Source organism: Amphiura filiformis, chromosome 9 (assembly GCF_039555335.1).
Source record: "Amphiura filiformis chromosome 9, Afil_fr2py, whole genome shotgun sequence".
Classification (NCBI taxonomy): Eukaryota; Metazoa; Echinodermata; class Ophiuroidea; order Amphilepidida; family Amphiuridae; genus Amphiura; species Amphiura filiformis.
In genome coordinates, this window is record NC_092636.1 from 4,352,823 (window position 1) to 4,379,847 (window position 27,025).

Consider the following 27,025-nt stretch of genomic DNA (forward strand, 5'->3'; position numbering starts at 1 on the left):
GTATCACATGCACAGCGTAGGCCTATCAGACACTGAGTTTTAAACAGTCTATGACTAACCATTTAAAGTAAGATCGCGCCAGATCATCGGACAACGACAATTAAGAACATCCTCGTCTTTGCCGCGGTCTCAAAATCTATGCTATGCTTCTCCATAATACAACCCACGCAATTATGACTAGAAATGAACTTTACATCCGTGTTAGTGTGTTAAAGTTAAATCTGTCGTTTCTCGTTTTGGCAAAGTTAGCTAACTATTTTACTATAGGCCTACGCAACGTACCAGGATTTGTGATTGATTGTATATAATGTGTATTATATAACGTGGTTTGTATCAACAATGAACTTGGTTGTTGTCTGGTAAATAAATTCTTCACTATGGAGGAAAAGGAGACAGCTAAGCAAGGTAAAAAAATAACATATAAATAACACTGTATATTATTTTTATTTTTTTGTATAAAATACGTAAAACAGACACGAAACTTGCGCATTCCTTAGCTTGTTGTTCGACAAGTAGGCCTAATAGTAGGCCTAATGAACATGAACAAAGACCGGATTACTATTTAGGCCTATATATACTTACGACTTTCAATATGGTTAGGGTTAGGACAGTAGGCCTATAGGGTTAGGATTATGGTTATGATTAGAGGATCCTAGGACTATGCATGGGCTATGACAGCGATATTTATCGCGTGTGTGTTTTGTCTTATAATTTGACGCATCGAGACAACTATATTACATAATTTTCCAAACACTATGATTCTGTAAAAAGCAGTCTCATATTGCTGACTCGTGGATCCTTTAAACGCACTGAACCCTGCAGTTCACAGCAATATCCGTGTTATTTACAATCACTATACAATACATATCACGAAAACGAAAATTTATAGCTTAAGGGAACTAAAATGAGCGTTTATTGCGTTTCGACAGTATTTTTTGTGGGACATGAGAGCACCTCAGACCTATCGAATTGCATTCTGAATACGAAGCATGTCTTTGTGATATCAAATAATTTTCATTTTTGAAAATCACAATATAATAAATTTTATGACAAATTATAAAAATTTGATATTTTTCAAATTTTTGATATATAACAGTCCTCGAAGTAAATTATATAAATCTAATGATATATTCTTAAAGTGTATGTAGCAGGAAGGAAAAGCCGACGGTCAATTGAAAATTTTGACCTTTCATATTGAAGATATGGATTTTTTTCCCAAAAGACCTAATTTTTTTGGTGTTTTGGGAAAAAAAATCCATATCTTCAATACGAAAGGTCAAAATTGTCAATTGATCGTCGGCTTTTCATCCCACCTACATACACTTTAAGTATAAATCATCAGATTTATAAAGTTTACTTCAAGTACTGTTAAATATCAAAAATATCAATTTTAATGATTTGCCATAAAATGTGTATTAAATTGCGAATTTCAAAAATCAAAATTATTTGATATCAGAATGACATTCTTCGTATTCGAATGCAATTCGATATGTCTGATGTGCTCTAATGTCCCAAAATAAATACTGTCCAAACGTTCATACCCCAGCCCTTAATGCATGCTATCCAACCTGCACCCAAAACAAAACAAACTGTTTAGGTAGTGCATATTTAAAACCCGAAATGAAACAGAAACTATATGTAATTATGAGTTTGAGTTTCAATTGTTTTGGGTTTTTTTTTGCTATATTATATTCGACAGGTCGTCCACGCTTCAATAAATTTTTACCATGTTTACTGCTGCTCTGCGACAAGCAGCTTGTAAGGTGTCTTAGGTCTAATATAGCCTAATTCTTACATAATTAATTATTTTAGGTCTTGCAAAGCAGTATACAGACTTTTTTTATTGTACGTACAATATTGTATGTACAATATGTACGTTATTTAATCTATTGCCATTCTATTTCCAGTAATGTTTAAGTTCTAACGAATGTTTGATGACGTAAAATCGATAATATATTTCTGCTAGATATTGTATGTAACATATTATCGATTTTTCGTCATCAAACATTCGTTAGAACTTAAACATTACTGGAAATAGAATGGCAATAGATTAAATAAAGTACATACAATATTGTATGTACAATACTCGGAGTCTGAAGCGCGCTTAAAGCGGGCTTCAGACTCCGAGTAGTACGTACAATATTGTATGTACAATATGTACGTTATTTAATCTATTGCCATTCTATTTCCAGTAATGTTTAAGTTCTAACGAATGTTTGAAAACGAAAAATCGATAATATGTTACATGTAATATCTAGTAGAAATATATTATCGATTTTACGTCATCAAACATTCGTTAGAACTTAAACATTACTGGAAATAGAATGACAATAGATTAAACAACGTAGATATGTTGCATACAATATTGTACGTACAATAAAAAGTCTGAATACTGCTTTATATAATTATTCTTACATCATAGACATTATACTAATATCACTATATAGGCCTATAATAGGCCTATATAGGCCTATCCACCTAAGTAAATTGAATATACGTGAGGTGCCAACTGTCAATACATTTATGACATTTTATTGAAGTCGTGAAGCTTTATATGATTCTGGTTGCTATAAATAAGATACCAATGACATCTCGAGAGACTCAATGATTCGTTTCGCTCTAAAATTAATTTGTGAGTTGTGGTCAATGAGAAGTCCAATCCTTTTGTTTTTTCATTGTTTTACGAGAAAATAAATGCATCTCAGAAATGATAGTAGGCCTAATTCTAAACTATTTGATGACATTTTCAACATTTTGGCGCCTGTCTTATTATATAGAATTTCTTAGGCTTGTTTTTTAATATATCAGAGTTGTGTATAAATACGAATTACAAACAGTCAAAACATTTTCACAACATTTTTGTGTAGATTTGATACCAAATACAAAAATTCAAATATAAATGAAAAAAAAAAAATCAGATTTTAGGGTCGATCGAAAAGGGCAGTACAAATCATTTTTAGGCCTTATGTAACCATTTTTAAGTACACCGTTTTAGCATTTTTGTTTTGCAATATCAGCTCTTAGGTTTACCGATATGAGCTGATATAGTACCCAACCTCCGCATTGTTATGTAATAGACAATTCAATGCACTTTCATAGAGGTATATGAAAGTGAATGTTAAGGTTTGTATTTGTAAAGGGTCAGAGTGTCCATCTCTCTTTCAAGAGCCTGCCCTAACGCCTTCGAACATGTAGAATTAGAACTTAAATAAATATAATGTTTATATTCATCTGTTTAAGGGGTACTACACCCCTGGCCAATTTTGTGCCTATTTTTGCATTTTTCTCAAAAATTATAGCGCATTGGTGACAGGTAAGATATGTATATTAATTATTATAGGGGCAAAGACAACAACTACTCCACTGAAAATTCAGCAACTCAAGGCAATAGTTATTGATTTATTGATTAAATATTGGTTTCCCTCATTTTTGACTGTAACTCCACAACTGTTGTATGTGCTGAAATAAAATTTCCAGTGCAGTAGTTGCAGTCCTTGCCCCTAAAATATACATATTTTACTTGTCACCAATGCACTAAAATTTTTGAGAAAAATGCAAAAATAGGCACAAAATCGGGCAGGGGTGTTAGTACCCCCTTAAAGCATGCTTAGAGCATTAATTTCTAGAATATGCCTCAAATACCACCTTAACAGACCGCAAAAGAATTATAATTAAGGTACCAGTATAAATGTTTTCCCCTGTATATCTTAAATAAAGACAAATAAGTGTCAAAAAATTAAAACAAACAACTACCTGTATGCCTCCCCTTAAACAGGTTTAGCTCTCCTTTAAAGGGGCATTTCGTGATCCACAGCCTCATCCCCCACTTTTCTCAAAAAAAGTTGAGATTTTTATATCGCTGGAAACCTCTGGCTACATAATGTTTATGTACAAAATATCTCTTGCAGATTAATTCGTTTAGCAAAGATATCGTGAAATTTGAATTTCGTTCTGGTGCACCAGAACGAAATTACAACGCATTGTCTATGGAGCAGTGTATACACATAATCATGCATAACTCGCAAACGCAAAATCGGAATCAACTGAAATTTTGGGAATAGGCTTTTTTCGTGGATATGTACTGAAACATGTCATAAAAAGAGGATGCTAGGATCACGAAATCCTCCTTTAAGGGATCTAAAATGAGCATTTATTACGTTTCGACAGTATTTTTTTGTGGGACATGAGAGCACCTCAGACCTATCGAATTGCATTCTGAATACGAAGCATGTCTTTCTGATATCAAATAATTTTCATTTTTGAAAATCACAATATAATACAAATTTTATGACAAATTATAAAAATTTGATATTTTTCAAATTTTGATATATAACAGTCCTCGAAGTAAATTATATAAATCTAATGATATATTCTTAAAGTGTATGTAGCAGGGAGCAAAAGCCGACGGTCAATTGAAAATTTTGACCTTTCATATTGAAGATATGGATTTTTTTCCCAAAAAGACCTAATTATTTGGGAAAAAAAATCCATATCTTCAATACGAAAGGTCAAAATTTTCAATTGATCGTCGGCTTTTCATCCCACATACCTACATACACTTTAAGTATAAATCATCAGATTTATAAAGTTTACTTCAAGTACTGTTAAATATCAAAAATATCAATTTTAATGATTTGCCATAAAATGTGTATTAAATTGCGAATTTCAAAAAATCAAAATTATTTGATATCAGAATGACATTCTTCGTATTCAGAATGCAATTCGATATGTCTGATGTGCTCTGATGTCCCAAATTAAATACTGTCCAAACGTTCATACCCCAGCCCTTAAGACCTCATTCGTTGAAATTGGTTGAATAAACGGTGATCTAAAACCCAAGGAAGTAACAAAACCAAAAGTATAATTTAGTCTATAGGAGCAAGGGGTTTTGAAAAGTGTAGTTCGGTAACGCTTTGTGTACAAATCACATAGGACATGCAATGGAGCAAACTGCAACTTTTGAATTAGCATCTCCCTTGGGTTTTGGATCATCGTTCTTTTTTAACGAATGATGTCTTAAATTCCGAGCTAAAGGTAGTTATTGGCTGCTGGTTCTAAATTTAGACCTTATATCTTTGTTTAGGATAATTATACAGGGATAAAAATAACTGGTACTTTAAAGGAGTATTTTGTGATCCTAGCATCCTCTTTTAATTTTATGACATTTTTCAGTAGATATCCACGAAAAAAGCATATTCCCAAAATTTCAGTTGATTTTGATATTGCGTTTGCGAGTTATGCATGGTTATGTGTATTACACTGCTCCATAGACAATACGTTGTAATTTCGTTCTGGTGCACCAGAACGAAATTCAAATTTCACGATATCTTTGCTAAACGAATAAATCTGCAAGAAATATTTTGTACATAAACATTATGTAGCCAGAGGTTTCCAGTGATATAAAAATCTCAACTTTTTTTGAGTATAGTGGGGGGATGAGGCGGTGGATCACGAAATGCCCTTTTAATTGTTCTGCAGTCTGTATATTTCCACCCCGGACTTCCACTTCGGAACTGAGCTGGATGGAGCAAACACCTTGGATAATGATAAACCGATAAATTATGCCAGTTTTAAGACTCATCTTGAGCAATAATAATTATTCAGAACTCAATCAAGTACCAATTAGTACCTATGATATACGGTCAATCAGAAGGCACGGGTTCGGGAAAATTAAGTAACCAACGCGAGGTTTGACCTTCTGGAACCGACGATAGCTATATATTAGAGGCCCTGCATGCTTTTATCGACTGGCTTCAAACAAATGATTTGAACCGGTGTCCTTACCGTAATCATGGCGCACTCCATTCAATCAAATGTTGTCAGCAACCTTTTTGATCGTAGTAGTGCATTTGTTATGTATGTGAGACGAACTGTCGCGGTAGATTGCAATCATGCTTTTGTTGAATGCACTTGAGTAGGCCTAGTCCGCCATTTACGGGATGATACGATGCACAAGCTCTTATTCTTTAGGTTTAATGTTATTTATGTATATGGTGTTTTTCTCTCAATTTCTCATTCATATCATGATATAGGCCTAGTTTCTTACTTACTAGCTTACTTACTTACCTTTTGGTTTGAAATGTATAAGGCGCTATCTCGAATTGCCACGAAGGTATGACCCAGAGAGGTTTCAAATGAAAGAGGAAAAAGTAAAGAATATTATAAAAAAAAAAATTCCCCAACCGGGGTGACACTCATAATAAGACCCGGGTCAATATTCAAATGAGTCCTTTTCTCAAAATGGCAAGAAGGTATGACACCCCGAATGGTTTCAAATGAAAGCGAAAAAAGTAAAAATTATATTAAAAATGATTTCCCCACCGGGGTGACACTCCTCATAAGACCTGGTAAGATCCATACTGGCCCTGTGATACCACGATACCACCTTACTCAGTGTTCATATTTGTAGGCGTAAACCCGAGGAGGGTACATCAATATGAAATGCATAAAGGTGTGTATAGGTCTCATGACAGAGATAAGCTGAGACTTTCGCATTGAGTGGCATTCGCTTGAAGAATTTGTTCAAATATGGGTTTTGTTTTTGCTAGGTTGGGTGGATTTAAATTAGGATTCCGCCTTTCCTTCTCTGATGACATGCCTTGCGAACCTCCTCTGGAGGTCCTTCACTTTAATACAGACCCCCTTTTTCTCGGATTCCTTATTATGGTGTCTATCATATAGTCTTAATTTGGGACCATAAAGCCACAATGGCATCCTCAAGTTGAAGACAATTTTCACAGGCTCTCCCCTCCCCTGACAACACACCCTTGACGCTACTGGGACTTTGAAGGGAAAATACCGTAAACGTTCGCCTAATGGCGCTATGGAGTTCATGGAAATGAGAGAGCGCCATCCCTGTAAAAAGCCGACTATTATCACTGATCATTAAGGGTACGTGTAGTTAAAGGGTGAAACCTATCGACACATACAATTATGAACAAGATCGAACAAACTTGTTCATGATAATGCGGTAATCATTCACCTGATACGTTGTGGCCCAGTGAGCAGAGCATTAGACTATAGTGCGAGGATAAAGAGAACTTGTGGAGAAGATTGATGGTTCGAATCTCATGCAGTAATTTCTGACAGATTATGATGTCTGTCAATGTTTGTTTTTTCTGATTTGAGGAAATGTTATTCTCTATTTTCTTGATTTTGTCTTTAACATTGTTTATATAATTTTATAACTTTATCTTGTATGTGTCTTTTTTCATGATTCTTTGTTTTTATCGTTTCATTTTAGAGTAACTTAATCCATTCAATCAAATGTTGTAATGAACCTATTATTGTATAGGCATTTGTTATGTGTGTGAGACGAACTGTCGCATGCGACAAGTCTTTCAATTCGCGCGAGTGTCCTTGCCTATGCATCATAAGAGGTATATCATTTTATTCGAAAGGGGGGTCCCAAATATACATGGGGGGTCATAAAGTCTTGGAAAGAATAATAGGAGGGGGTCATAAAATGTTTTATGACCAAATTGTAGGGAGTCACACGATGACCACAGAAAGTGTGTTTTTTATTCAAAAAGACTGATTTCAATACAAATTTGGGGTTTGGGATCATACAATTTTTGTTGCCGAAATAGGGGGTGCGCAATTTTATTGACGCAGACTTTTTGTAAATTTGGGACCCCCTTCCGAAATAAATGATAGCCCTCTAAGAGGATTCAAAAGATAACCTCTGCCCCAATAATCCATAGCTATATTTGTTTGAAACTGTCCACGGAGGATGTATCATAATAGGCTCAGTCTTCAAATGATAAATAAAATTTGAATGAGTGAACGAACAAAATGATACAACGACCAACTGAATAGAGGCTGTGCATATGACGTATCATCCCGTAAATATGGCGGACTACTCAAATGCATTCAACAAAAGCATGATTGCATCTACCGCGACAGTTCGTCTCACACACATAACAAAATGCACTACGATGAAATAGGTTGATGACAACATTTGATTGAATGGACTGCACTGCGCCATGATTACGGGGAAGAAACCGGTTCAAATTCTTTGTTTGGAGCCAATCGATAAACGCAAGGCCTCTATAGCTATCATTGAATACTGGCTAGGATTCCACAACACAATGAGAACATGTTATAAGGCGCTTTGGAAGGCACACAATACCCCATACAAACAGTGCTTGGTTCCGATACCATCACGGAGTTACGTAACTACTTCGTGGTCTGATAGTTATATGATCAATGGTCTGATCTACTTGGGTTCGATCCTTTTAAGAAAAGAAAAATAGCTGATCATTTATAATGCATAAATGAATAAAGTAATGTAGTTACACAATTTGAAACATTGAGGCCGTTCTATTTTTCAAAGGTCATTTAACTGTTAAATGTAGTGGAATATATCACGCATGATAGGTAGCAGGTGGAGCAAATTTTGTCAGCGGTTTTTGTTGCCGTTTGTTCGCAGTGCCTAAATATCTAAAAAAAATAAGAAAATTAAAATTAAATTAAAAACAATTCACAATATTCGTTCGTAAAATGGGGACAAAATCCAAAAACATTTCTTGACCCTTCTTCACATAAAAGTGGGGGCAGAAATCAAGATTCGAACAAGTACCATTCACCATTCAAGGCGCACCCTCTACCGACTGAGCTAACGGGTCAGACAATAGAAGGGTGTAATTTTGAACTGAAGAATATTAAAAAATATGAAGAAATTACAATGTTATAAAAAGATTTACCAAAATCGTATGAATCGATTTACAAATTAAGTCCAATAGCACTTTGAGAAAGAATACCTGAAGAAACCCCAAAACATTTGCTGCTCTAGCAACTAACCTAGTGACCTAAAGTATTGGGTCATGTCACGATATTTTTTCTGAGGCATTATGTCCAGGTTGCTCAATTTAACATACACGTATCCTTAATGCTGTTGAGATTTTACAAGGATGGCGCTCTCACATTTCTAAGAATCCAAAAGCGCCATTAGGCGAACGTTTACGGTAATTATATGAAACAAGAAAAGGAAATTATGATTTGATGTTATGATTTAGTCACGCGTTTCACGCGTTCTATATTATTACGAAGTGTGCCATTTTATGCCTCAAACAGGAAACACTATACCGGGTATTATACCCAACCTCCAGTGGCCCCCTGACATCAATCAGTATAGCGTCGAGACTAAGTTATAATTTGATTCTGTTACAGGAAAATGTGTTTGAGCTATTTTTTGAAGATATTATTCATATTATTGCTTTACTGTGTTTTGTTTTGTTTAAATCAATTGTTGCTGAGTTTTGAATTGTTATTTTGATATCCTATCATAGAACAAGTAATTTCAATTGCATTTTCTCACAGCAACTAATTTGTTTGACAAGGCAAAATTGAATCAAAATTTTTGACGAAGAAAACTGTAAAATAAATAATAATTTTTGACAGTGACATGGTTGCCTGTGAACGTTTCACCAACAAACTTTAAAAAGTTCGACAAATTACGAGTAAACTTACATACAAAATTGGACAAGTGACAAAATGTCCCCTAAATTTATTATGCCCGCTGCGGTCAAACGCGGATGATAGCGCGTATGTGCGAAATTTACGGCTACCTCACGATTGCGTGACGCGGTGAACGCTGACGCGTACGGTGCGTAGTAAATCGCGTAATTGCCATAGCGATGTTAAATATTAGGCCTACTGTGCATTGGCAACATGTAATAAGACGAGTCTAAAATGGGGAAAATTAAAAAGAGCAAAACTCTATCGACGTAACGCTATAAAAAGCGGAAAACATGGTTAGATTCAAAAAACGGAAAGTTAAAGGTAAGTTTGATAGTGCTGTGTATAATTAATAATAGTGGTTGAAAGGGAACAGCGAGAAGGCCCCGGGCGAGAAGGAGAGCAAGAACTTAATTATCTGAAAATTTATTAAATATCGGTGCATGAATGGTTTCAAATTTAGTACCGGTACTTAGGAAACGTGATGTGTTCCAAGTAGATCCAGTGGGGTGATAGGCGTAGATCCCTGGACCAATGTAGGCGAAAAAACGAAATTGGACTCATTTTGCGTTGAATTGCCCTCACCATATACCTTTCAAGCCTAAAATGGCACTCGTTCATAACTGCAAGATATAATAGCCAGGGTCGGATCCAGGAATTTTTGATAAAGGGGGCGCCTTTTGGTCGACGACGAAAAAAATGTGTTAAAGGGGGTTACCCCCTCGAAAACTCAACGGTTTTGGCCCATTGTTTGCTGTTCATGGCCGAATTTGTTCCTTTTTTTAAAATTTCTTAAAATTTTTGTATTTTTAAGTTACCGGCGCCCTTTGCTAGTCAAAAAATAGAGGGGGCGCGCGCCGGCTGCGCCCCCCCCCTAAATCCGCCCCTGATAGCGTAAGAACTAAAGATGTCCGACGAGCAGAGGCACAACCGGGGAGAGGCAATGGGAACCCCCGCCCACGGGTGAGAAATCTTTCCCCGGGAGATGCTGGTCTTCTTCTTCTTTGTGGTGTGATGTATCCCTCGGTGGCCGAGTAGGCCTATTATCACATCCATGGAGCAAGTGGGGTGCAGAAAACAAAAGGTGCATAGGTGAAGGTGCTGTACAGTGTGGTCAAAAACTCCAATGATGCTTCAGGGATGATGTTGACCAGGCCTCCTCTGAATGCCTCACAGGATGGAGCGGTCACCAAGGAAGCTGGACTGGCATTCCACATCCGGATGGTACTGAGGAAGAATGCATGTTGGCACACCAACATGCATAATTGGATGGAGGCTCGAGAGATCACAAATCTTAGGTTGTAACCTCTTGTACGTGATGACAGCTGTAACGCTAGGTGGCATGGTGGTATGTCAACAAGACCATAGCTTTTGTACAACATCACAAGTTTTTATCTCTGCATTGCTGGAGAGTTGACCAGTTAACACACTGCTCGTGCGGTGATAGTTCCTCTTCACGAAACGGGCTGCCCGCCTCTGAACTGATTCCAGCTTATTGATGTCGGATTTATGGTGAGGAGCCCATGCAGCAGAAGAGAATTCAAGCAATAGCCTGACAAGTGTAGTATAGCATTTTGGCTTTGATCTTTAGTGGGCAGCTTCTGATGTTTCGCTGGAGAAATGCTTGAGTGTTGTTGATTTTCTTGCCGATTTTATCTACATGGATGCTCCAAGACAGGTTGCTGGTAATGTTTACACCAAGGTATTTGGCACAGTATGTTTTCTTGAGAGTTTCATTGTGAATGGTATATGGAAATGAGATGCAGTTTCTCTTGTTGGAGATGGTGATGACTTCGCATTTACTTGGGTTGAAATCAGCCAGTCCTGTTCCCACTGCTGTAAGTTGTCTAAGTCTGCTTGCAAGGCTGCAGCATCAGAAGTATCATGAATGGTGCGATACATAAGGCAAACATTTATGATTCTGGTAGTAGATGAAGCCATCGAAGGGAGGTCATTTTTAAAGACCAAAAAGAGCAGAGGGCCCAGGATTGTGCCCTGTGGTAGGCCAGAGGTAACACTTGAAGTGGCTGAAGATTGACCCTCCAATGCTCAACTAGGACACGCTGGGTGCGGCCAATGTCATATTGTTAACGTAAGAATGGTAGCTTTTGCGACATTCTGCCTGGTCAAGTTTCTCAGCTCTTTGTAGTACTGCCACTGCCGGTTAGTTGGCGATGTGGTTCTCTTGGCTGTTCTAAATGCTCTTTTCTTGCGTCTCGAAAGTTTCCTCACAGATAAGTTGATCCAAGGTTGGTTAAAGCGCTGAGAAGAAAACTGGGAGGGTACCCAGCACATGCAGTCTTCCATAGCTTGACAAAGCTTTTTATCAATAAGATTCTAAAGCTCCTCCACTGGAGTGCGTGGATGTGTCATTATGTGCAACAAAGTGAACAGAGAATTCTTTAACATCTTCCATGATCTGGTCTAACTTGGCTTACTTGGATTACTTTACATTTACTGACAAACGAGGGTCTGTTGGTAAGAAACAAGTCCAGGATATTTGTGCCGCAGGTCGGCTCTCCTTAGCACTCTGCAAATTGATGACAAGAACTCTGAGAGAGTCATTGCTACCGGGCATTGCTAGTGGTTTTAACCTTGGTTAAATGTTGAATTGGAGATGAAGCAAATTTTGGAGAACCAATATCACTGCCGAGAGGTGACTGAAGTGGTTCTGATGATACAGGACCATCAAGACTCTCAAATCTGTTATTTGTCTCTAGCGTGAATGTATCAAATAGGTCGCCCTGACATGTAAAATATTTAATTCCTGTTTTGTACATTTTAGCCAATTTTTGACCATTTAGTCAAATTTTTCCCCTCTTGTCTGAAATGATCCTGGCCACTGCCGACTATGGGAGTATATAAAACGGGGCCCCGTTTTTGGGGACCCCAAAGTTGAAAAACGGGGACCCCCTAGAAATTTGTCAGTAGCTTTATGGGGTGATTTTAAGGGGTCCCCGTTTTCGGGGTCCCCGTTTTTGGGGTCCCCGTTTTCGGGGTCCCCGTTTTATATACTCCCGCCGACTATTATATAGACGACTGAACGATATGGTGATGTTTCTGGGATAAATATTCTTTCTGGGATAAATATTTCTTCTGGGATAAATATTTTTTCTGGGATAAATATTTTTTCTGGGATAAATAATTTTCTGGGAAAAATTGGTTTTTTTCTGGGAAAATTGTTTTTTCTGTAATAAATATTTTTTTCCGGGATAAAAAAATTTTCATGGAAAACTATTTTTTCTAGGAAATTTTTTTCTGGGAAAAATATTGGCCCTCATGGTACATCGTAAGATGATAGGTTCTTCATGAATCATAAGAAATAGGCTATAAAGCCGGCGACTAGTCACTCTGATATCAATTTTCTTCTTTTCCAATATTATACAGATAAGATATCGGCGGAGCTGGTAGCTCACGTCCCAGATGTCGTCATCTTGGCAACACAAGAACTCAAAGATTTACCAGCCGTACAACGTCTTGAAGGGGTGCTCATGATGCTGGATATATCAGGTGAGGAGTGTAAGGGAGCCAACTCCCAGCAAGTGAAGCTTAAAGCTAAGTGACATGTTGAGTTACAACAAGAACTTGGTCACGCTCGCTGATCTTGGTATGTCGTGCCCATGAGTCACATGCATATTTATAAAAGCGCATTTATAAATATAACCGAAGTACAATGGAGAAGTGAGATATTTTGCAAAATGAAGGTCCATTAAAGCCCTTTGGTGCATCATTATTTATGTTCACCCATACATGTGACACACATCACATTATGGGTTTGATTAAAATGGGGGAGGCGCAGTCCCTCCAGTCAAAAAAGAATCACCCCCTGACAGACTAGTTCAAAAATAAACAAACAAGTAAACACTGCATATTTAAAATTTTCAAAATGAATATTCTTAATATTTCCTAAATTTGTGTTGTTTCAATCTTCATCAGGATTCACAGCAATGTGCGAGGAATTTGCTAAACGTAATCTAGGGGTGGATATCCTGACCAAAACACTCAATGATTACTTGGGACATATTCAAGATACCGTGCTGAGGGCTGGTGGTGATGTCATTGAGTTTGCTGGTGAGTGCAGTATACAACTTACAAGACCATATTCTCATACTGAATATCATGGATGATCGTCCAACTCTTAAATTGGCCGATTGAAATATGTCGATCTGTTAATGATTGATGATAGAAATCAATCTAAATAGATTGAAAAATAGACTGAAATGTCTTTTTTTGTTTTCACTCTAACTCTCTTTGTAGACTGATATCATTATCTAATCAAGTGCTACTCCTAATGTACTGCCAAATGATATGTGTTGCATATGTTTGGAATGAGATTTCAAACTGTTTTAGAGTGAACATTTTCAATCTTTTTTTCAATTGGAAAGGACTTGTCCCTAATTTGGGACAGCAAAAGATTGAAAAACGGGATGGCAAAAGATTGAAAAACAATGAAAATCAATCCTTTCTACTGAAAATCCAATTGGAAAAGATTTTCCAAGACAAAAAAAACACAACAACAACAAACAAAAACAAAAGACATCTCTAAAGTTTATATATGTTCTCTTACCAGATGCATAACAAATGGATTTAAATGATAGGGATGCTGATTTTTGAGAAAGCTGGCTTTTTAGTGCAATAATATTATGATAGTATCGACAACAAATTTAAGAGTACTTCATAATTTAGGCAATATTGCTTTTTATGCCTCCACCGTGAGGTTTTTGGTTTTCTCAAATGTGCAAACCTCTGTGCTTATGTCCGGGGTCACTCCCACTGTGGCCTGTACACCATCCGCGATAATCAACTTTTGAAAAGCACCCTAAACAAGGATTTAACCCTTGGCTAAAACGACACCCTAAATTTCATTTCCGCGTATTTAGAAATTGCAATTTTGCTACCCTTTTTTCCAATTTTTCATGTTTTTGACACCCTAAACGCGATACGCTTTCATACGTTTTCATTATCGCGGATGGTGTACAGGCCACAATGGGAGTGACCCCTCGGGCTTATGTCCATCTCTGTATCTCTGGATACTGTATCTCTTGATTTCTAGAGTTTCTTTCACTTTACCATTCTATTTCAGCTTAAAATGGACAGAAACATTTCCTGACAGTTAGCATTTTGAGTAAAGAATAACAAAATTAAAATTTGATGGAAATCTTACATTATGGCTTAAATAATCAGAAAAAACAGACATATTTTTATTGTCATATTGTTCGTTCTTTTACCAGGTGATGCATTGTTAGTGTTATGGGCGATTGAAGGCAACGATTCCGAGCCACGCAAGGGAGCCATTGCTAAAGCTGTCAAATGCTCCAGAGAAATCCAGAAAAAATGTCATAATTGGGATACACAAGTGGATGTGCTGCTTGGTGTGAAAATAGGTAGGATTTGAGTAGTCTTTATTTTTTATTTTTTTATTTTTTTTTATTTAAGGGTACAACCTGTTTTGGACGGAGTACCTTTTTACTCACAAAATTCTTAAAAAAAAACAAAAAGTGGACTTGCTGCCTACTACTAAAAATGGTGCCAAAGCAGCAACAGCAAGCAGCAAAGTTGCCATTCTTGTTTTGTTGGGTTTATCCTTAGTGTAAGAGAGCATGAAATACTAATAGGATTAGGGTTAGGATTAGGATTTAGGGTAATGGTTAGGCTAGGATTAGGGTTAGGGTAGGATTAGGGTTAGGGTTAGGATTAGAGTTGGGATTTGTTTGGTATTCTCTTACACGAAGGATACACCTTTTGTTCCTTCATTTTTGGAATCAAAATCAAAGACATTACCTTAATCTATCACACAGGGAGTGTGGATTTCAAATGGGGTTACCTGAATGGGTGATTCCATTTCAAATCTACATCCGGTGTGGGAGAAAAGAGACATCCTTGACCATACCACGGAACGTAGTAGGCATGTTGCCTATGGTAATCGACGCTAAGTCAGGTACAATGTGCCCAGCAAACACAAAAACGTTTTACAAACGTTTTAAATAAGTTATATTTTGGCTTTTGGTTTTAGTAAAAACGTTTTTAATAACATTAAAATGTCGGGTTGTATAAAGGTCATGATAACGTTTTAAAACGTTTTGTATGAAAACACACTACAATAATATTTTTTAAATGTTTTCAAAAATGTTATTGTAAACTATTTTAAAAACATTTTTACCAAATATTTTGTCAATACTTAAATAACATTATGTTAAAATATTTAAACCCAGCAAACACAGAAATGTTCTTAAAATGTTTTTTTTCAAAACCTTTTAATAACATTTAAATGTCGGGTTATATAAAGGTTATGAAAACGTTTTTAAAACGTTATTACAAATATTTTGGGCAAACATTTTTCGCAAAATATTTTTTCAACCCCAAAATAATATTCTGTTTAGAATGTTTTGTATCAAGTTTTCAAGAATGTTTTTGGAATGTTATTAAAACGATTTTATACCCTTTATATAACCCGACATTTAAATGTTTTCTGTAAAACATTTTTGTTTGCTGAGCAGTAGATTATCAAAAATGTTTTTAAGGTTATGAAAACGTTTTATACTCTTAATATACCCTTTATATAACCCGACATTTAAACGTTTTCTGACAACCTTTTATCACCTTTTGCGAATGATGTCGAAAACGTTTTGTGTTTGCTGGGTGAGTGAACTCAAAAATAGTGCAAATAGCGCGAGCATACAAAAAAGAAACTTTGTGCGTAAGTTGAGCGATGTCGCCAAGTCTGAACACTGTACCGGCGTCAGCTGAATTCAAGTACGCTTAGAGAGCACATGCATGGAATATTCCAATCTGTGTGTTTATTAATCTATGTGCTTGACACCCCAGTTTCTTATATTTTCCTTTCATTTTAGAAGGCCAAATATCAGTAGTTAGAGGGGCCGGATTTGGTGCATGAACCACCTGTTGAGAACCCCTGAACTAAAAGAAAGCAGGACACAAATATTTCATACAATGCATGATGTGGTTAAATCTTACTCAGATATTGGCTTTGTTTAATCTCTTTCATACCAAGTTAAAATGAATCTCCTCTTCCATTAAGAGAGGTTGCGGGTTCGAACCCTGGCGGTGCCTATTATGCTCTCGTGGAAAAATTGAGTTAGCTTCAAATTCCCCTGGACAAGGAACTTACGGCTAATTGTTTCGTTGTAACCCGTACGTAAACTCGGGGAGCTGATCCTGGTTGCGAAGGTTATTTGTGGAATGTCTAGGATATGCGCTCTTGAAGCCCCTGAATTGTTGTTAAATGGTTTATGGAATGATGTGGGGCCGTAGTGGTCAGCGACAACCTGTAAAGTGTGCTGAGGCTTGTGGATCAATGTCTTGGTGTTGTGCCTGTGCGTAGCGCACTATAAATCACTGTGTTTTTTTTAATATTATTATTAATTTTCAGCTCTAGCAGTTGGTTCCTTAGCCATTACATACGTTGGCGGTAAAGTCTCGCATCATTTTTCTACGAGTGGTGAGACAGTGAATGAAGTGAACCAAGCAGAGAAATATTGTGAGAAGGGAACCATTGTATTGGCTTATTCTGCTTGGAGGTTATGCCCAGAAAAGAAAGGCGTACAAGCTGTAAGACTGGATGATAAGCATGTGAAGGTAAGAAAATATAGCGAGGGACAGCATGGCATAGGTAAAGAGAGAATGGATAAGGTGTTTGCCTTTGGTGCATGAGGTCCTGGTTCAATTCCTGGTGGTGTATGCCCGGTCCCCGCACTCCGTGCATCTGCGGGTATTCATGCTCGTCGAAAATTTCGCGAAATAAGGGGTGTTTTCAGATGAAGAAACGCGATTGGCGAAACACACAAAAAAGGGGTATTTTTTCAAACCATGTGTTCGCGATATTGAAAAATAGGGTATTTTCATCGAGCAGCCTATGCGTTTCTGCCAGAAAAGGGTATATTAGAAATATCGTTCGCGTTTTAGCGAAAATAGGGGTATTGTCGGAGGGCAAATAATTCGCGAAATCGCTAAAAAAGGGGTGTTTTTCCCTAAAAACTTCGCAAAAGGGGTGTTTTTAAAGTTCACCGACAAGCATGAATACCCGCGGATGCACTGAGTGCGGGGACCGGGGGTGTATGGCAACTTATTGTGATATTGACTGAATTCCATTGGTGATATCTGTAGATACGATCAATTCAGACTTCTGCTCTCCTCATTTAGTATTAAATGAATCATGAGAATACTCTGTCCTTTGGAGGGGATGTTAAGCCATTGGTCCTATGTACAGAGAGCCATACATTCACATACATCTGTTAGTTTAAAAATAGTAGGGTATTAACCCCCAACTCCCAATCCATGCTAGACCCCGTATGGAAATAAGCCACCCTTTGGAAACTTTATTGGGTTAACCTGGGTTGCTGTCAAGCAATTATACCAAAATATCAACAACAAACAAGAAAGGCTAAGCAGTGCCGTCGACAAGGGGGTTAAGGGGGTGCGTTACCCCCAGGCCTGTGGTTCTAGGGGGCCTGTAAAAATAAACAATATCTTAATGGGCCCATAAAAGCGAAGAAAAGAGTCCCCAGAAGGCCGTTAAAAAGGGGCCCTGATGTTCATTTGGCCCACAGGCCCGTAATGGTTCTCGGTGGCACTGAGGCTAAGAGCCATTACTATATTATTATTTTGTCTGCTATTATAACATTATGTCTGAATCTTTTGCATCAAAAGGTTTCTGATAAATGTTTTCTGTAAAACGTTTTCTGTTTGCTGAGATGTATGGGTACCTTTTTCCTCTTAAAAGCATCACCTTTATGTTGACATTTTGGATTCTCAGCTCTTCAATCAACCTCCAGTCACTTTGTACTTAGTTGTAAGCTTCCCATCTCAATCAGTGCCATAATACACCCTTTCGCAACCCTGAGTTTTTTCTCTCTACTTTTTTTTCCGAACAGATAATAGCAGTAAAGAAAACCTGGGCATCAGAGTACCTTGAGCAAAGTGAGTACATTACCATGCAGTAATCAAAACAATTGTGGGACCAAGGGGGGCATGGGGTATACCCCCTCCCAAGTCTTGGGCTTTGTCCCCTCTCCCACTTCCCCCATTCAAATAAGAATTGTGAATAATTTATACTTGTTAGACCACAAATACAGAATTTTATGCAAATTTTGTCAATCTTTGCTCCACTACCTTAAAATTTTCTTGCCCCAGTAAAAATGTCTGAAGTTGCCACTTCCTGAAAACAAGGAATTAGCTGAATAAAATAAAAAACTGCATGATATTTGATACTTAGTAATGTAGGGCATAATGATCAAAAATACTTTGAGACACATAATTATTTAGTAAAGATTTGCTATTTTTCGTATGTTTAATGTTGCATTAATAATTACTTTCGAAGCAATATTTCAAGGCAATATTATTAACAAAGTCTTTTTTTTTCAATTTGCAGGTAAAATAGTGGAACCAAGGAAAGCAAAGGTAAAGTAACCTTGATAATTACAGCAAAGAGATATAACCATGTTCTTACACGTGTCTCTACCAAGCTTCATAGTTTCTTTAAAATTACATTTCAAGCCATAAGAAGCAAAATGCTACCAATTTGTATAATTTTGGAGTACTTCTCCGGTACCACCGGTTGCCCAGGACCATAGTGGGATATGGCCACTTTTTAGATCAGAAGCATTAAAATTTGTCTGAGACGTTCCAAATTACTAAAAGGTTTAAAATTTATCACTTTTTCATGTTAAAAATCTATAACAAATTACCGAGTTGCAAAACTTTTCGTGATAAAAACTCGAACGGTGCTGATGCAACTGCAAATTTCACTTTTGCAAACCGAATCATTCACCGAGTTACGCTGCATATTCACCTCATTTAAAAAAATCTTAGTGAGTAAAGTCTAAAACCGAGCAAAAATAGTTTAAAAAATATCCGGGGACCTCAAAATATTGAGCATCAGTTACCATGTCCGCCTAACCACTACATCGCGTCAAACAAAAAAATATTGCGTCTTCGCATATCAACACGCCGCGTCAAACAACAAAATGCGTATCATTTACTTCGCGTCATCTCGCGACATCGCGTCAACACGCTGCCTCTAAAGCAAGTGGGAATATTAAGCACGGGAAAATCAAAATGAGTGAGGGGATTGCATGTGTGCCATGCCCGGGGTGCCATGGATTGGTCATATTATTTAACAATCCGCGATGCATGGGTGACCATCAAACTTTGCGAACATGGCAAAAATACAAATTAATAGCCGTTGTAAATTTTTTGAGCATAGGACCCCGGGATAGGACCTACTTATACTGACTTAAAAATTGTACATTTTACGTTTCACATTCATAAATTTTTTAGCAGTTGACTAGGAAGAAGTACTAAAACCATGATACTAGGGACAGATAAGAGGCAGATCGGATAAGAGGGAGAAGAGGGATGTGAGCTAGGGGGCAGTGGAAAGAACGGGTGGATAGGGGACAACATGGGGAGGGGGCACAATAAGAAGTTGATTAAAATGAATTAAATGAAAAGACTGATCAATCGGTGATACATTAAGGAGTTGGTAAAATAAAACTCGGAGGGTGGTGATGCATTTGGAAAATTGCATTTATTTACGAACCGCGAAAGACGGGTGACCGCTAGTGGTTTAGAATAGTCCAGAAAAAGAGGGAATATAAGTCCACTATTTACACATATGCAAATTTATTTTAAAGAAAGGTTCATGTTTTGGAGATACTGCACCTCCCCCGCGGGACCTCCCCTCCCCACACACACACACACCCACCAATGTCCATAACACTTGTTATTGCATTTAGATGTGATGCATAATAATGATATACTTTCTTCTTTCATTATACGCATCACCACCAGGCATTAACACAACAAGCTGCCCTTCGCAACATTGAGCTGAAAACAGGTATGTGTCTAAAAATGTAAAGGTACAGATTTTTTCAAATTTGTTCAACCCTGTATAAAAGACCTTCATTTATTGTTGTAACTTGTTTCATATTCATCATTATTCCATTTTGATATTATGAGAAGCTCATTTTATCAACATTGGTTATTAAATGTTTTGACCATCTTATACACACCCAAACTTTCTATTATTGCATTATTTAAAATATAATATTTACAATAATTTTTTTTATTTTAAAGTTCATAATTGTCACATCCAGTAGGCACTTGATTTTTATACCCCACTCTTGGTTGATAAAATATACTGTTATATTATAATTATAATAGTGATTATTACTATGAAATCGTAAACTATATTAAAATGAACTTAATACATGTTTAACAGTTTGAAAATTTTAGTGTTACATTGGTCCATAATTTGTGACACTTTCTAATACCTCAGTCATTGTCAAAGTCAGCATTGAGTACATTGTGCTGAGTTTGGTAACAAAATTTCATGGCCCTGTTGGCAGTGCAAGACAGTGTATCAGCAGGCCACTAGTGGCCTGACCAGTGGTTTTCACAGGACACCAGTGGGCTGACCAGTGGTGTTCACAGGCCACCAGTGGCCTGACCAGTGGTTTTCACAGGACACCAGTGGCCTGACCAGTGGTGTTCACAGGCCACCAGTGGCCTGACCTGTGGTTTTCACAAGACACCAGTAGCCTGACCAGTGGTGTTCACGGGCCACCAGTGGCCTGACCAGTGATGTTCACAGGCCATCAGTGGCCTGACCAGTGTTGTTCAGAGACAACCAGTGGCTTGACCTGTGGTTTTAACAGGCCACCAGTGGCCTGACCAGTGTTGTTCAGAGACCACCAGTGGCCTGATCAGCTCTAATCAGCGGTTTTCACAGGCTACAAGTGGCCTGACCAGTGGCTTTCACAGGCTGTGGGCCCAAAAGATAACCTTATATTAATAATCTGATTTTTTTTCTTGACTTTTCTATACAGTTGATAAAAACAAGCTGAGACCATTCATTGCCGCACCTGTACTTCACAAGGTTTGTCTGTTTGTTTGCTTACTTATTTACTTGATCATGCACTATATCCTCCTATGAATCATTTAACAAAGCAAAGAACATCAATCCGCAAATAGATTCATCAGGATTGTCCATTGAAAATTATTTGAATTGTTCTAAAACAAATCCAGTAAAATCGGTGATGTTGACATACCTCTCAATGACGTTTCGTGCTGTGTCACAGCACTTTCTCAAATTGAATGACCAGCTTTGACCTTAGACGTCTGTTGCTTCTATGATCATCTATGATCAGCTACTAACAGCTCCCCCTACGTCAGCTACCAACAGGAAGCAACAGACGTCTAAGGTCAAAGCTGGTCATTCATTTGAGAAAGTGCTGTGACACAGCACGAAACGTCATTGAGAGGTATGTCAACATCACCTATTTTACTGGATTTGTTTTAGAACAATTCAAATAAAGAACATCAATGTTCACTTGGACGTAATCTTCTTACAACAACAACAACTGCTTCTGTGATATATCTTTATAATGATCCATTTGGCTTCCTCAAGTAGCATCCGTGGGTGATAAACGTGCGACCAAAGCAGTACTGTATCTAGCAGTAGAGCGGAGTCACTTTGCACCGCATTGCACCCCGCCTTTGATTGTTACTGTCGCGAGGAAGCCAATTAGGCAAACAGATTATTGTTGCCATTATCTCAGAAACTAAAAAATATTGCATTGCAATGAAAGGATAATTTTCTGGGGGAACGTTTGGGAATTTTCCATAATTTATATTTACCTCAATATCTCAGTAATTTAGTTTCACAATACCTTGTTTATTTTCAGCTTGATGGTAACCAACCACTTGAATATCTATCAGAACATCGAGATGTCACCATCCTCTTCATTAACCTGGTGTTAGAGTCTGCCCATGACCATGCTGCTTGCCTGCAGAAAGTACAAGAAGTCATAGGAGCCGCTGTCTTACAATTCCAAGGTAGGACTTGTTCATAAAACAAGGTATCCAATCTATATGAATGTACTCTGTCAAATTTCGTAAGTTCTAGTATACAACAAGTATAGTATGTATTGCAAATATATAATCATTCAAAGTTTCAATTCAAACTTTATACTTCTTTCTCATTTCAGGTTTGACGAATAAAATCTTTGAATTTGACAAGGTAAGAATCAATTGTTACTCGTCTGGGTGATTTAACTGTTTTTACTCACAAGAAAAGCATGTTTTAACAAAACTGCTAGGCCTATCTTACAGATTATGTCGCTTGACTTCTGTCTGACCATGGGTATGTCAATTTTCTTGAACTCAAGAATCTGCTCATGACTGTGTAATCATCTGGATCCAGCAACCTAACAATTATAGTATAATTGACAGTCAAGATTAATAGGAACATTTTCACGGGAAAATTTTCTGGACACGTGACCAATGCGTATCAATGTGAGTGTAACCTCGAGCCTGATCTCTGACCCCCGGCGGTGACCTCGCTATTCAAGTCTTAGTTATTTTGAATTGGAATAGTATTTTTGGCCGCAGTTTTGATAGAAATTCGTGCATTGCAAAATTATTGAAAATTATGCAATCTTAATTTCTTCACAATATCATCAAAACGTAATTTCAAAGATATTTACCTACGGAAAAAAATATTTATCTACGGAAACTCTTATTATAACACTATTAACTTCCGACAAGTAACTTATTTTGCATCCAAGGAGAAATTTTTCCTATTCAAATACATTGGACGACCACCCGCTGTGCTCGGGGTTACATTCCATAATGCTAATATGTCTGCGCCGCGCCCATGGGTGTCACATGTCCAGAAAATTTTCCCGTGAAAATTTTTCTATTAATCTTGACTGATTGAAGACCGAATTAAAATGACTGGTTTGCGCAGGTCAGCAACCAATCACAGCACGCCTCTGCCCTAACGTCAGATGCAAACTATTTCTTTTAATTTGGTCTTCAATTATAAACAGGTGCATCTTATACTTACTTCAGTAACATTTTACTTCCTTTTGCTATAGCCTTGGCAATATTAATATTTGAACTATAATCTAGTCAACTGGACTTACTATTTTTGAGTGGGAAATTTTCACGTCCAATCCTGAACGCATCATCATCAGCCCTACTGATCATCTGGCGGTAAAAGTTCATTGACCTGTGAAAAGGATGTTGTAGTATCACAAGTCACCACCTTTGAGTTCAACCTGAGAGGTATCTTTTTGATTGCTGAACTGTACGCCCGGCCACTATTGAGTGAAAGCTCCTCCCGTTTCACATAAATTGCTTCTCAGGGAGCACGTTGGCCTAGCGGAGCGGGCACTGACTCATAATCGAAAGGTTGTGGGTTCGAGCCCTGGTGATGCCATCGTTGTGTGCCCTTGAGTAAGGCACTTTATCCTGTTTACTCCTCTCCACCCAGGTGTGTAAATGGGTACCGGCATTCTTAAATGCTGGGAAGGTAACAGACTCGCTGTAGAGGAGGTGTAGCGATCCCCCTATAGCAACATTACATGGAGGAGTCTGACCCAATCGCCAATGAATTAGAGATGGGCACTCCTATCACCGTTTATACAGGATCGTCTCCTTTACCCTTTACTTACCTCATACCATCTGCTCTCTCTGTCCTGGATGAATGATAATCTTCACAAACATATAGCCTTGGTAAACATTTTTCAACAACCCTGGTAAAAGGATGTAATTTGTAATAAGTTCAGGTCCATAACCAGGATTTATTTTGGGAGGGGGGCTGATTTTGAAAAAGTGGACCTTTTTTCAAAATTTGGACCTTTTTTTGGACTGGGGAAAGATATTGAAAAAGTAGACTTTTTTTTCCAAAATTTGGACCTGTTTTGACCAAAAAGGCATAAAAAAAACCCAATTTTTTCGCTTGCTATGCTCGCAAATGGACTTTTTGGGTCCAAAGAGGGGACTTTCAGGGCATTTTGGGATGGGGGTGTCTGCCCCCAGCCCCCCTGGTTACGGGCCTGAATAAGTTTAAGATACTTTCTTTTGCCAAAGTATGTGACATACAGTAAACCAACCTATGGCAAAAAACAGTCACATTGTTAAAATCTTTTGTATTTTACATTACAAGCTTTTTTCCATGCAAGTAAATAGAAAAGTTAACCTCAATCATGATAAAAGGAAGTATAAATTGCTACCATTCAAGTGACAAGGATCCACTAGCATTGTTTGTTGAACTCCTTTAATTCAATGTTTTCTGACTTTGTTCACTTCTTTGATTTGCAGGGAACAAGTTTCATAGTGTTGTTTGGTATGCCTGGCTTCAAGCATGAGGAGGAAGTGGTCCATGCCTTGCATTGCTCAGGACAAATCAGGCGGAATATCAACAGCCTTCCAGAAGTCAAGTAAGATCTCAGATGTGTACCTCTTCTCAAAGAATGAACTGTTTCTAGTATTCTTAAAAGCTATGTGCTCTTAAAGAGAGAAGTCTTATTATTAAGAAAAGGTCTTCAGTTTAATCTGGGCATGGGATTACCTGTGGCATAGCCAGATTTATCCTAGATGGAGGTGGGGGAGGGGGACACTGACCATGATTAGGGGCACCGGGCCTGATGGGGAGGGGGGAGCACAAGCCATTTTTCGGCAATTTTCCTATGGCATTTTTTCAATTTTCAAATTGATGCATTGCACATGCCAACACCCTCCCCGATACCCCTATGATGCTATTATATGCTATTGATGGGTACTCAGTGCAAATGATGGGGATGTGTTGCAAACATGGGCCACATTTTTGGCCAGTTGGTGTATCAATGACCCCCCCCTTTTCTAGGCCAATTTTAGTTTGTGGTTTGGTAATTGTTCCATTGTTGGCTACACTTGACTGTCCTGTAAAAATTGCCCCGACCAGCTATCTACAGCGACCCCCTTCGTTCACCAGGTCACTTGTGCCTGGTCGAAGTTGCATCAGCGTTATCTCCTAGATTTCAGCGGTTAATGCCTAGATATGCTTGACATAAAAAAAAATCTTCTCAAATGTATTTGTTGAAAACAGCCTCATTTTGCCTCAAAGTAACCAACATTTTGGGAAAAATTTGGCTGAAAAGTTGGATTTTTAGTATAGCATTGGGTTCAAATTTCTTGGAAAATTGATATAGCCATGGGTCCACTTTCATATTCTCAGTGACACATCTATTATAGTAAGGTCTTGTATGCCACATTACACATGTCCTGTACCGCCACGGCTACATGACTTTGAAGAAATGAGTTATCTTCCAAGACAGGTTGGAAATGATGAAAAAAAGGGTTGGTTATGATATATTCTAAATGCAGAGAGACTACCCTGTTCCCATCACTTATACATACACCCTGCACTGCTTTTCACATGCTCATGATAGTTTTTCCAAACCATTACAGGGCAGTATCCATTGGTGTAACAACAGGTAAAGTGTTCTGTGGTGTTGTAGGCCATCCAGAAAGGCATGAATATACAGGTAAGATCAATAACAGGGTTGACACACATTTTTCAGCCCAAATCACAGATTTGTTTGGCCAATTTTGTTCTTACTCATTTTTCTCTCAACATAATTTGGCTTCTATGTATTGTAAGAGTAAAAGGTAAAAAAATATCTTCCAAAAACTGTTCAAATGAGCTACATTTAGTAATACTATTATCTATTTACTTGATACACCCACCACACTTCCTGTGAGAGGGGTGTAGATGCATCAACACATTATGTCTATGGGGTGAAACTTCACATCCCTCTCACTCAGGTGGAACTGGTGGGTGCCAGTGGTGGTGCCGCAGGGGACAAGGGGACATTCCCCCCCCCCCATCCAATTTTTTCTTTGCCTCCCCGTCACGAAAATAGTTACAGAATTGCCACAATTTTGGGCAAAAATTACCCTATTTTAGACAAAAATCATCCTATTTTGGACAAATATCACTCAATTTTGCCCCCAAATTGCCCAGTTTTGGGAAATTTTGCCCCCCCCCCCCCCATTTTACTTCTCCCTTCATTGCTTCCCCAGAGCAAAGTTCCTGGTGCTGCCACTAGTGGGTGCATCGACTGAGTTAATAGATAATAGTCATATATGACCACTCACGAAATGTACTGTAAACAGGTTAAACAGGTATGACCAAAACATTATAGTTTGATAAAAGTATTTTTGGTGACAAGCTACTATTTGCATGTAGAGGTTTCGAAAACAATAATCCTACAGCATGCATGCACAGGTGAATGGTAATACATTTGAGAAAGCCAACTTTCATATGAAATTGGAACAAATACAAATCTAACCTTGTTCACGTCATTTTTACTTTTCATTGGTAGTAATTGGGCCTAAAGTCAACATGGCTGCCAGACTCATGATGTACTACCCAAAAGTGGTATCCTGTGATTCAGAAACTAGACTCCGCTCCAAACTGGATCCGTGTCATTTTGAAGAACTACCTGAGATCACATTGAAAGGTCTGGATGATCCTGGACAGATCTACGAGTACAACACATCAGCAGTGTAAGAGTCTAACTAAAAATTGTAATTTTTCTGTTTTATTCCATGTTGTAAAATCAATTGAATAAGAAATTTTGAATTTGCATGAAATTTGATGTTTCCCACCTCAGGGTGTGACACCCCTATATATGTGACCCCTCGGCACAACTGAGCCCTGAAGTCGCCAATCATCATTTTTGAGATATTCAACCAAAATATTCTGCTTGAAATTAGC

The 27,025-nt window shown here is 37.8% G+C and overlaps 1 protein-coding gene across 1 annotated transcript in view; it reads left to right on the forward strand.

Moving 5' to 3' along the window:
• Positions 1–224: 224 nt before the first annotated feature.
• The window catches only part of LOC140160531 (adenylate cyclase type 10-like), a 60,074-nt gene continuing 33,273 nt past the window's right edge, over positions 225–27,025 (forward strand). Inside the window, exons 1-14 of the mRNA XM_072183769.1 lie at positions 225–405; positions 12,847–12,969; positions 13,396–13,530; positions 14,691–14,843; positions 16,850–17,055; positions 18,351–18,396; positions 18,848–18,876; positions 20,269–20,314; positions 21,306–21,355; positions 22,164–22,314; positions 22,467–22,498; positions 24,586–24,704; positions 25,714–25,790; positions 26,631–26,814. Of these exons, the coding sequence (XP_072039870.1) occupies positions 378–405; positions 12,847–12,969; positions 13,396–13,530; positions 14,691–14,843; positions 16,850–17,055; positions 18,351–18,396; positions 18,848–18,876; positions 20,269–20,314; positions 21,306–21,355; positions 22,164–22,314; positions 22,467–22,498; positions 24,586–24,704; positions 25,714–25,790; positions 26,631–26,814 (1,379 nt within the window). The 5' untranslated portion in view covers positions 225–377. The remainder of the gene's footprint in view (positions 406–12,846; positions 12,970–13,395; positions 13,531–14,690; positions 14,844–16,849; positions 17,056–18,350; positions 18,397–18,847; positions 18,877–20,268; positions 20,315–21,305; positions 21,356–22,163; positions 22,315–22,466; positions 22,499–24,585; positions 24,705–25,713; positions 25,791–26,630; positions 26,815–27,025) is intronic.